Source organism: Haemaphysalis longicornis, unplaced genomic scaffold, assembly GCF_048455015.1.
Source record: "Haemaphysalis longicornis isolate Haplotype H1 unplaced genomic scaffold, Haemaphysalis longicornis Haplotype H1 scaffold_1, whole genome shotgun sequence".
NCBI lineage: Eukaryota > Metazoa > Arthropoda > Arachnida > Ixodida > Ixodidae > Haemaphysalis > Haemaphysalis longicornis.
Genome location: NW_027526203.1, coordinates 1,366,306 through 1,378,940, shown reverse-complemented (window position 1 = coordinate 1,378,940; position 12,635 = coordinate 1,366,306). Strand labels below are relative to the sequence as shown.

The 12,635-nt window shown below is 48.2% G+C and overlaps 1 protein-coding gene across 1 annotated transcript in view; it reads right to left on the bottom strand.

Moving 5' to 3' along the window:
- LOC144174886 (dynein heavy chain, cytoplasmic-like) overlaps positions 1 to 12,635 on the bottom strand; it is a 408,801-nt gene that overhangs the window by 43,731 nt on the left and 352,435 nt on the right. Inside the window, exons 67-69 of the mRNA XM_077703850.1 lie at positions 12,004 to 12,241; positions 1,872 to 2,042; positions 650 to 751 (exon numbers count right to left, since the gene is read on the bottom strand). Coding sequence (XP_077559976.1) covers positions 650 to 751; positions 1,872 to 2,042; positions 12,004 to 12,241 — 511 coding nt within the window. The remainder of the gene's footprint in view (positions 1 to 649; positions 752 to 1,871; positions 2,043 to 12,003; positions 12,242 to 12,635) is intronic.

Here is a 12,635-nt window from a genome sequence, read left to right as displayed (position 1 = left end):
AAGGAAGTTATCTCCCACGCTGAAAGAAGACCGCTGCTGCAAGGTATCAATGTAGCTCCTTCTCAATTCTGACTTGTTTCCTGTGAGTTATCTGCAAAAGCAATTTGGAGGGAAGGTCACAAGTGTGCCTAACATCATGTGCAATCTCTGCAAAGATAGGAGGAAATAAAACAAGTGCACGCGCTCTGCTCGCAATGCAGGAGAATGGCACTTCTGCTTGTACTGCACAGTGTGCCTCCTTGAGTGAAGCCCTTTCTTGCTGCCACAACTGGAACAGAGCTACTTCTAGCAGCCGTACAGTACAACACGGGATGTGCTGCACCTTTCCCAGCTGGGCTTACTTCGTGTTACACGTTACATGTGCCTTTTGGGCAATAAAACCTCAATTCGCTGCCGAAGCGTTCAAGTCTTTACTCGTGTACGAGTACTCGAACCCGTGAAAGCGTCAACGCGACTAGTACGGTTAAGTATTCTTGCTCTGGCTATACCAGTCGAAATAATGTCCACGAGATCCTGTATGCTAGCCTGGTAAGCTAAAGTTGGCAAGGCCCCGCCTCCTCAGCTGGCCCTCAATCCTCACAATTTTCCCTTGACCGTCAAATTCGTCGGAAGAGAGCACAACTGGTCTTTCGTCCCTCCTGATCCTTACCTGATCAAAGTCATTGTCGATCTTGCCACCATATATGCACTGGCCAAAAAGAATACGCAGTGCATTCCAGGGAACTTTTTCGGGTGGAAGGTTTGTGCGTCCCTGAATGAAAGCAGCCAAAACAGAAGAAAAAAAAAATGAAGCCACCCTTGATGCACCATCACAGATTTTTCCACTGCAGCTCAAAGCCATCACCTGTATGCTGCAACCATACAGGAGCTGTCTGGGCTACAAAAAAATTGTAACTGCCCAATGCTTACACATAAAAAGTAACTTTCACAATAAAAAAAAATTCCCAATTTAAAAGCAGCAGCAATCCACAACTGCCCCTCTTTGGTCTGACTACAACAGCACCACGGTCACAAATGCTGCCCCACATAGCCTGAATATCAACATCGTCATTGTCACACCACGAGATTCTAGGCGGGAAGGTAAGAATTTTTTATTTGAATGTACAATCCACCCCTATGAGTGAGGTTTACCCCTTCACTAAGACCTGCCTACTATTATTTCTTATTTTAACGCTGTGCAGATCACTCGCTACCACTAGATTTAACCAGCTTTACTGTCGGTCATTGTTATGATGGTACTAAGCCCATGACCTGTACCACACCGCCAATAAAATCGGATGCATTCATCACATGCATGGAATAGCCAATTGAATCACACACGTCTCATTTTACACTCCTGTTTCATGTGTAACCAATGGACACGACAAAGCAGTTGTGGTTGGAAAAGGTGAAAAGGCCATCAGATTTTGAACACTTTAGGCTCTTGTCAGTGTTCTCAATTGATATCATGGCCTGAACATGTACTCCTGTGACAAGAAGCCTGGTATGATGGGAGAAAAGCAGCTGGAGTTCTTGACTAATATATTGGTTTCTCAAAACCCGAACTGTTAGCAATTTTTCAGTCGCCCAAAATTTTTCAGCCCCTCTTTTATATACAGGCGGTTGATGCAACCCATGTAGCTCTATGTAAGTACGTTCATTTAGCAAGTTTAGCTTTTTTTTTTCTTTTCTAACAGCTTTGAATGTCATTTATCATGAGAAAACCCCATTGGGAACTTGTACCTACTGCACTGCACAAAGCCCATTTAAATATATACACTTTAGGCATGGTGTGTTTATTCTGCATCACGACTGCACCTAGTAAATCCCGGTTCTTGTCTCACCCACACCTGCCTACTGTGGCAGCATGCCCCTTTGAATGCGCCACCCACCATGGCAATGGTGTCAATCCAGGTGTCGAGGGTGTCGCAGGCCACCCTGAGGTCTGACTCGTTGAACTCGTAGTGTTTGGCCCAGCCAAGCGGCGCATAGCGCAAGCGCTCCTGCACTATGGCATGAAACCAGGCCAGCAGGAAGTAGAGCCGTGCCCGCTCACCGGGAGCCTGCAGTCACCATGAGACAGGTGTCGGACAGGTGTCGGAAATGTGGGCTCGAAATGGCCGCAGTTCCAAACCCCAAAGCCACTATGATCTGGTGCGCATGGCTCAAAGGTGGAACAAATTTTGCTGAGAAGAGCTTGGGGGCAAAATGCTATCATTCGTAGAGTACTGTCAATTTTTTGTGGCTGCACTTTTCTCTAGAGCCAAAGCTCTACTATGCCATGTTTCACAGTCATTCATCCCGTCGCAATGACCTTGAGCCACCGGAGCACAAGTTTGGCAGGTGTGGCATCACACCACGTGATCATGCTGCGGAGAGGCATCGTAGCTGTGCTTGCTTGGAGCCCCGCCACAAAGGTAATACGTAACTAGGTGAGGGTTTAACAGCTGTTTCGCCACCGCTTGGTCACTCAGTCTCGCCATGGATGGTGCACCACTGCCGGAGAGCAAGTGTGGCAGGTGTGACCTAACCTTCATGAAACACTGTGTGCATACTCTTTGCAAAACCAGGCCAAAAAGACCTTTCACTCGTGATAGCTAGGTTTACATGTGTTAATTACATGACCCGTTTTTCCGCTGTTGTTGGGACCTACTGGACCAACAATCATAGAATGATCCACTAAACGGGTGATTGCTGCAAATATAATTATTTACAACCTCTTTTATTTGTGTGAAGTTTTGGTTTTAATGAAACCAGCACTGGTGCCGACTCCATGATGAGAGCCCCTTCTTGTCGCTGTTCTTGTCGATGCATTAAGTGATGTGCTAAGTGAACCACACGAAGCACTTTCTGCATGCGGAAATGCAGCATGCATCAATGGGGCCACTGATGCAGCTGCAGTAAGCGAAAGTTCCTTGAAGCCACAGATACCAACCGTGCAGCCTACGGCATGGCCAGTGGCGACAACATGGTCATAGTGGCAACAGTGACGCAAGCAGGTAGCTCTAGTTACAGCTTGTTACTGCTAACTGTAACAGAAGTCCTGGTACTAGTGAAGTTAAAAGAGCTAATACTGCTATCATTTCGCCCATCAGGTATTACTACCCTCTTCGCTATCGCAGGGACAGTTTTGATATAAAATGAGCTGTATGAAATGCTTACAGCTGAAACATCCTTGGAGATCCTTGGAGATACATACACAGTAACTGCTGCTAAGAAATTTTCGATTAGCATGCTTTTAAGAACGATAAAGCTTTGCCTTGGAAGTCTTGGGCTTTAGGGACTTGTTAAATACACAGGGTGTCTATCAAATTGCCTAATTCAATTTCCCTGACTTTTCCATGTTTTCCATGACCATTTTAGTCGAAATTCCCTGACCTATACAACAGCCGCCATTCTGTGGAAATGGTCAGCTCCTTTACCGCACAAGCAACTTCGTGCATGCCTTGTGTGGCATTTTAGAGAGCGCCTACAAGAGGTCGCTCGAACTTCGCGGTCGAAGCCGCCGCCGGCAGCACCGCGTGCAGCGTGTGAGTGTGGTTCCGCGGCAGCGTCAGCGCGCCTGTGACGTGCGCGGCGCGTTTTCGCGTGCAGTAAACGCCGCATGCGGTTCATGCTAAACCATGTCATGTTCCTTTTTGATTATGTAATTCCAGCTCCTGATGCCATAAGAAAGAAGTTCTTTCAAGATTAGCTCCCAAAAAGCGCTGACGTTTGAAATTCGCTGGAAAAGCAAAAGAGCGTTGTGCGTGTGATTTGGGCACCACACACATCGTGCCTCTGCGCAAGTGCACCCAGCAACCTAAGCCAGCTGCGAGCTGCGTGAACCGCATGGCGAGTTTCTGCACGCAATTCGTGCGCGGTATTTTCACGGCCGCTTTGATGATTTCGTGCCTGCGGTGGCTCCTTTCCTGCACAAGCAAGTGCGTTTGTGCCTTCAGTAGCATTTTAAAGAGCGGCAAAAGCGGCAGTTGGAGCTACCTAGCGTCACTAAATAAGCTACCGCACTACGCGGCCGGTGCTGCCGCCGTGTTGCCGTCGCCTGCCGCTCGGCACGCACCATGCGGGTGGTTTCCGCGGTGGCGTCAGCGCGCCTCAGGCGTGCGCGGTGCGTTTTCGCTTGCAGTAGAACCACAAAACGTTTCATGCGGTTCACTCTTTCGTCGCGTGCAAACATGTTGCGTTCGGTAACTTCTTGGTGGCTTCCAACCAGTCTTGGGCAGTAACTAGTTACTAGTAACGCGTTACCGGTAACTAGTTACTTTTAAGTTAGAGGAACTTGTAACTGTAACACTGTTACTTTTTTGTGGAGTAACTGTAACGAGAAATATCGTTACAGTTACTTTATTTCTATAAAAAATTATCCTACAGTAGCACTCATTAACGACCAATGTACAGTTTGCGCATTTCACTTTTTCGGCCTTTCTTCCGCAGAATCTTCGTCTACTTCATCTATTCCAGCTCACTCCCTTCTCATGGGTGAAAAACATCTAGACCAGAAATGTGTAGGCGTGCACGTGTGTGTGATATCCCACGCGGTCTACTAAGGGCTCGAAGTTTCTAAGTCTAAGCTGCAGTATTTTTCTCAGCAGCGTGACATCACTCTCACCCAGGCCATAAATAACTCCGCGACACGCGCCTAAGCGCACGGGAATGCATGTTGATGTGCCACAACCTATAGTCCGATGCGCGCCTGCACCATTTTCGCCACATCTGGAGTGCAGTAAAAGTGTTTGACACAAAGGCAAACAGGAAAACAAACACCCACCAAGGCCGCACAACGCACTGAAACCTTTGCACTTTCGCGGAAAGCCTGGAAAACTCCTGACAGGGAGTCGCTTTCTCATTAGCGACGTGCAGCCCCGTTTGCAGGGGCATAGGGAGGCGAAGCTAAAGTTTGCCGGGCGAGGGAAGCGCTGCCCTCTCCCCTCCGGGGGAGTACGCCGGGGCGGCCGCCTATTCGGCACGTGCTTTTTTCGCTGCGCGCGTGCTGCATTTCTCGCGCTAGGAAGAGGGCTGGGTAAAATTTTCTTTCGACTTATGAAAGCATACACATTAGCACGTGTCGAGCAAGTTCGGTTTAAACGTAGAGTAGTTACTGAATTCATTTTTGTCGACATTTGTCTTGTCTGCTACAGACGCGCCGCCTGCTTCCCGCGCTCGACCGGCAGACTGCCCCGACGATTTTTAAGGGGGGAAACGCGTTGTTCGGCGGTCGTCGGTTGCTCTTTTTTTTTCTGCAAGGCGACAGCTGTTCAGCTGGTCACAGCGTACTTTTCTCTTGTTTGTTACTCCCTTCGCGTGCTCGCGCTTCTGACATCCGGACTTTCTGGACTGCAGAAACACTGACGCTTGCAAGAAATGTAAGATAAACGAGATTGATTATGGTTAATAGGTTATTTCTTACTCTTGAAACAATCAGCTGCACCTTATAAAAACGCATTAGAAAGGCACACGCTAATTAAGGGGTGCGCTGACAGCGCCGCATTTCCATTTTACTTGTCCTTGAAGAAATTTTTGTTCGCAATGTTTGTCACCCGCTTGGAGACAAGTATGGGTTAGCGTGACAGTTCGCGGAAACAACAGAACAGCTTGTGGCGTATAACTTTTAATTACTATAATATACAGAATTTGGTGTATACCTCTTTTAATTACCAGTATTTCTAAATGTGGGAAAAAAGCGAACAACGCAGCAATCCCGTCCAGAACACAAGTCACAATGACAAGACGGACCAGAGCTACTACAGCCAGGTAAATCGCTAGAAACTATTTTTTTTCACCCATGCAAAATGTCAACCAATTGTGTTATATATGGACGATATCGAACGGCACCAGCTAAACAACTCCGAAGTTCATTTATTATAGCGGAAAACAATCATTGGCAGCATGCATTAAAAAAAGTGTAGAGGGGAGGCGTTAGAACTAGGGGTGTGCGAATATTCGAAACTTCGAATATTCGATTCGAATTTTTTGGTATTCGATTCGATTCGAACGACACTTATATTGTTCGAAATATTCGAACCACCCAAAACTAAAAAAAAAAAAAAAATAAATTCAGAGCGTGTCTCAGCAGCAAAGTCGCGAAGCATATGCACAGCGAAAGGTATGTGCTTTCGGAGACTGTATCGGTGTTACAGTGGACTCTCGATGATACGAATTTCCGAAAAGTCCCGGCAAAATTGCATTGTTTGCAATGGGAAAAATTTCGGCTGTTACGAACGGACCTGCGCGGCCCGGCGGAAGATACGAACGAGCCGGCGAGGCACCCGACTGCCGAACGAGCAAGTGAATGCTCTCGCTCCCCTGTTTGTCACTCTTTCTACAGAAACGGCCAGGCTGTTGTTTTCTGCTCGCGAAAACGCTCTGCGCACGCCCAAGGCGCGCTGACACCGCCGCGAAACAAACCACCCCCACGCTGCGCGGCTGCGCGCGGCGCGGCCGGCGGCGTCAACATGGTGTCGGCTCCAGCCGCGAAGTGGCGCGGTCGCTCGAGCGACCGCATCTAACCGCTCTTTAAAATGCGGCTCAAGGGAGACACGAAGTTGCTTGTGCGGTAAAGGAGCTGATAATGCATGCGAAAACGGTACTATAAAACATCATCCGCGCCGCTAGTGAAAGCGCCCATAAAATATTTGCCAGGGTGCTAAGCCTAACCATCTCCGGCGGAGCCAAGCCGGCTGTCTCGATCTCATCGCAAGTAGTCAGGCTCCTCCATTCTGCCGCGCGCGTCGTGCGTCATTTTCTGACCGAGGTAGCGCTACCGCGGGCGCGAAATCGTTGATGCGGGCGTGAAAATACAGCGCTCGCAGAGCCGAGGCGAGCGAATCGCGTGCAAAAACGCACCATGCGGTTCACGCCTGGCTGTTGCGGCGTGTAGCGAGCTTGGGCACAGCGAGTGAGGAGACGAGCGCGAAGCTTTACGTGCTCCAGAAAGGACTGCTTTGCGACACAGGGGTTAAAAAAAGCAGAAAAAAATCACGAATTTCTTCACGCGAAAGTAAGAAAAAAAATTAACGAAAACTTTTTTCAGCGCTAAATTTTTTGGTCTGTGTTGGTTCATACGAATTTCGGATGATACGAATATTTTTCGCAGTCCCGCGAGATTAGTATCATCAAGATTTTACTGTATCAGCGCGCGGCAATGTGCACGGGCTCGGGCATGCCAGCTACTAGTGTCTCAAGTGAGCGGCTGTTTTCGGTATTTGGTAAAGCCGTGACGAGCAGGAGGTTGTCACTGCTCCCCGAACATGTCGAGCAGTTAACCTTTCTCTATGTTAACATTTAAGTGAGTGCAGACCTTAACCTGTTGAGTGCAGTAATTCCTAATTTTACTTTGTGTGATCTGTTGTGCAATAAAGTTGCAGTTTTTGTGTCTCTAGATGGTGAAAACTTTCATTTTACAAAAAACAATAAGTATTCGTATTCGAAAAATATTCGATTCGATTCAAACTTTGTTTTTATTATTCGAATTCGCTTCGAAATTAAAAAATTGATATTCGTACACCCCTAGTTAGAACACTAGTTCGCATTTTCAAAGCCGGGTAATGTAAACTGAAAGCACACAGATACAAACAAAAATGTGTCAACTTATTTCACCTTTCGAACTGCAGCGATCCATGCTTACCGTCTATCTATTTGGTGCGCTATCTTGGGGAATATGCAGAATTTAACGAATGGATCCTCTTCTTTCGCCTTGTTACTGTCGTGGCAGCTGACCATGCAACAATATGGGTTTTTTTTTTCGCTTTCACTTTCATCTTTTCGTTTCGGGCTAGTGAGGAGTGTTCCCGCCGCTCTTTGTACGTGCTGGCTTAAGTGGCTCGCGCAGCCGTTGGTCGCTTTTTGTTCGCATTCGTGAGTAGGAGGCTGGATGCCTCAGGTGGTGCGGGAGACAGCGCGAGCTGCGCGTGCACTTGCTAGACGCGGAGGAGCGGGCCGGGGGGCGTCTGCTTAGGGCGCTGAAAAGCCGTTCACCAGACGCAGTCGTTTCGCGATGACTGAGGTGGTTAAACCAGCCAAGAGTCGCCCACAAGAGGGTCGCCCTTCATCCCGTGAAACCGCCGGGGCGCTCGGCCGTTCGACTGGCGCGTAGTAGATGACGCGTCTCTAGCAGACGACAAGACAAGCACCGGCAAAAATGGACCCAGTAGCTACTCTACGTGTAAACCGAACTTGCTGGACACGTGCTAATGTGTATGCTTTCATAAGTCGAAAGAAAATTTTACCCAGCCCTCTTCCTAGCACGAGAAATGCAGCACGCGCGCAGCGGAAAAAGCACGTGCCGATTAGGCCGCCGCCCCGGCGTACTCCCCCTCCGGGGAGAGTGCAGCGCCACCCGGCGATCGTTCCGGAGCCTATAAAGCACCGCGGGGAGTCTCTCGGCGGCCTCGCACTCGTCCAGCCCTGTGCACGCTGTAGAGTGTTCGATTCACAAGTCGCAGTTGCTTGCGACCATTGTTCGCTTTAGAGACCCCTGGCCGTATTTGGGACCACGCGTTTGGCACCCCTGGTCTCGAGGCTACATCGAGCTGTACCAAGTGCTCGAACGAGGTCGAGGAAGTAATAAATTTCATGCCCCTCCACACATACGACGACCCCAACGATGGTGGCCCCCGAGTGCCCTCACACCAACCAGCATCTTGGCCGGCAGACGTCTGACCACACTACCACTGCACGAAGAAATGTTCTTGGAAAGCCCTGCGACTTCGTTTCGAGGGCTGTAGGCGAAACGAAAACAGTAGCTACATCTGCTTTTGAATGTTGTGTGCAAGGAATACTTGGGCGAGCTTCGTTCAGCCTACGCCTCAAAGCAAACGAAGGGAGGGGTAGGGGTTCCTGGGATCGGCGATGTGATTGCTGTGGAAGGCTGGGATTGTGAGAGCAGTTTTTTCCGGTCGAGGCGGCAAAATCCGCCTTTGTAAGGACGGGGGGGGGGGGGGGGGGGGGGGTGGGGGGGGAGAGGAAGGGGGGGGGGACAGTAAAGCGTTCATTTCAGTTTCTATTCCCTTTGGAAATATCTTGTCTCCTTCCGGGGATGGGGGTGGCTGGGGGTCGGGGCGGGAGAACGACTCCGAGGGCCCACGGACAAAGGTCGCTTCGGCAAAGGCTCAAATTGGTCTCCGTCTCCGACCATAAGTACGAAATAAAAAGTTAACGAAGTGCTTTTTTTAAGTATCTTTCAAAAACACCTCGACAACCGATGTACTCCCAAGTCCGTTTCCCCTTTCCTCCAGGGGCCTTCCGTCGATCCGCCGCCTCCACCCCCTTTTCCCCATTCTCTCTCACTACGCGGGGTGATCAAGCGACGGCATTGTAGGCGAAAATAAATTAAGGGGAGACGTGGGTCTTGAAATGAACTTTTTTATTAATTGGTCCGTGATAATGAAAATCACTGTACATATGTGTTTTGTCTTCCTCATTTCAAATATGTAATTAGTTTTCAAGTGGTAGAATTATTTTTTGAGTTATAAAGAAAACACTGGAGCCTAATTAAGTAATTTCTTACGGGCCTTAAAGGAACTTTTTATTCCATTTTTTTTTTAATAAATGGTATGGATGTGTAGCTTAAGACCTGCCATGCATGCTGAAGCTATTTATATTCCTGTAAAGATAGTTGATTGGATAGAATTAATCTAATTATGCCAAGTACAGTTTTCGGAAAACTTAACGCCCTCTAATTATTACTCATAACATTTATTTGAGGCAAAATGAGCCAATTAAAATAGCTTCAGCATGCAGTTCATTTTATCCCGAATTCAATGGTATAACGCTTGTAGAAATCCTTTGAAAAAAACTACCTCAAAACCCCTGTAAGGCTAGGCACATATGCAAAAAAAGGGAAGCTGAGAAAATCGCAGTTGAAGTTTTACTACAAGTGACAGTTTTATATATTGAGCATATGAAGAAAGGTTCTAGAATGTAGTTCGCGTTTCGCTCAACACGAGCATACCAAGTTTGCTGAAATCAGTTGGTGGGAAAATTATGAAATCCTCTGTCTACAGATGGCACCTGGCAGAAAAACTGAACAAAAGCAAAACCAGAACGTTGCTTCAATTTTTATGCTGTTGGCATCGCGCCGTCTCTCTTTGGCGACTAGGGCTGAGGTACAGTGTACTAGAATTAGCTGAGGTGCCGAGCGTGCACCACAGTTGTAAACGCTATATTGTTATAGTATTACTGCTTCATTTGTAGCAATCAAATCGGATTTGCATCGCGTGAAGTGAGTTGCAGCGAAGGGGCTGGTAACGGAATGCCCGCCACTGTTCTAACGTGCATGCGCTTGGCTAGGTGAGATAACCACGTTTTCGGTTTAATCTACTCGTATATCACGTCACCACGCACATTGTGCACAGTGCGAACATTTATAATTCTCAAATCGCTCATCTATATGGTAACCTGCCGACGAGTAAGCGCGCGCCGGAGTGCGGGCCGAACCGCCGCAGCATCGTTGATAACAGAATGAACACACTTCCCTTGCGACGTCGGCATGCGGCATCCTCCACTTTATCATTTCTTTTCTTTCTATTTGCTGCTGATCGAAAGATAGACGCACCTTAGTGCCCCCGCAGGCATAATCATATCGCTACGCTATCGTCTCGGCAGCCCGCGCGGGCGCTAAGCCTACCTCCGTCTCGGCGCCGTTCTCGCGATAAGTCGTCATCACAGGGGCAGAAAATCGTATTTCAGGCGCTTTTAATAATGCCTGTTCTTCCTTTCGGTTATCGATAGACATCTTTACTTTATTTTTACGCCATGCGGGGCTTTTGCCGGTCCTCGCATAGACGAATACATGAGCCGTTGTCCTGTGATGAGAGTGCCGAGCAGACGACCCACGGCGCCCAGCCAATAAAGTTGCGCCCTGCGGTCACGTGCAGTCAGTAACCAATTAGGCGGCGCGATCCGTCTCTTTTCTACCCCGGTTTTACTCGCAACCAACGGACGAAACGGAGTGGTTCCGGCGGGGAATTGAAAACGAAAAGACGCGCTTTCGAACGAGACCAAGATGGACGCCGTGGCGCATGTAGAACCCGAGGGGCGAGTCGTCGAAAAAATGCTATTTTCGCGTCGAATCTTGGCCGATTTTAGCGGGCGTCGGTGCTATAAATTGATATTATGGCTCAAATACGTACTCCTGGGTCTGGATATTTTGCTAACCGGTAGAAAAATAGCTCTACTTTCCGAAAATGGCGATTTCCAAAAATCGATTTTTTGGCCAAATTTCGGGATTCCAAGACCCGCGTCTCCCCTTAAGTTGACATTGAAAGATTGTTTCTGCTGTGTTGTCCTCCAACTCGGTATAGTATAAGTTCGGCCTTTCTGATTCCAACTTTGGAAAACAACTAATCCTATGCTACAGTGATGTTCGCAAATAAATTTCTTGCAGTGAGAGTGCAGCAACCAAAAAATAAAGTTCCTTATGATGGATAGCAATACTTCCATAATAAAAAAATGAGGCGTACACAACGATTGTTGGTTTGGGCATGAGTGTGAATCATTTTAGGATCCGCTCGTGGAAGCTTTGCGTAATTTTTATTATCTGCATGCCTTCGTACATTTCTATTAAATAAGACAAATCTTTTAGCTAATACTTAGTTTTATACAGTAACGGAAAAGTAACGACGTTACTTTTTTGCAGTAACTGTAACTAGTTACTTTTGGAAAATATGTAACTGTAACTGTAACAGAGTTACTTTTCTGGGTTAGATAACTGTAACTGTAACACTGTTACTTTTTTACGGTAACGTGCCCATGACTGCTTCCAACACTGGTTTCCCCTATTCTAAAACAGTGTGGGCAAGCCCCAAAGTGGTTTTCCCTGACTGGTAGTACCTGATTGAAAAATTCCCTGACAATTTCCTGACTTTTCCCGGTGGCTCAAAATTCCCTGACTATTCCCTGTTTTCCCGGTCGCTAGACACCCTAAATACACCGCCTGGCTCACCCAGAGACCTATTGGGTCGCACGTTGGGGACAGATTGCCTACGAATGCCTCCGCACTGAAACGAAATGTAGCAGCCAATGTACCTTGGTCATGCGCTGGGCAGGTATGGTGGAGAAAGTGCGCAGCAGGTTAGCGCGGATGCCCGGCGGGGGCTCGAACAGGAACACCCGGCCGGCACGCAGCAGGTTGACGGGCACCTTGGGGTGCACCTCAAGGGTGAGGAAGAGGCGGAAGGCCGGGTGCGGCTGCAGGGCGTGCAGCTTCTTCTCGAGCTGCACCAGCCACTGTGGGGCCAGGTGCACATTCTTCAGCATCACCCACCTGCCGGAGGAGAAGGGCAACACAGTGACCACCAGACAAACACACACCACCCGCTTCAGCTGCACAACAATATGTAGCGATTGTCAGGGTTCTCCCCAGGAATTTTTGAGAGGTGGACATTTTAAGAATGGGGACAAAAAATTTAAGAATTCCAAATTTAATCACAAAAATTGAACAACTCTAGTCAAATACCAGGTTTTACAGTGCCACGACATGGTGAAAAGTTGAAGCTCGTAAACAAAATAAGACAGCGGCAAGTGCAAGCACTGACTCCCAAAATTTGCACGCAGCTGGCAATCGGACTGTAGAGTCACTTGTTCAGACTCCTTTTTATGTAACCAGGTGGCGGGAGGTGCAGCCTGCTGCCACAGCCATTGCTCTCGCACAGCGGCCA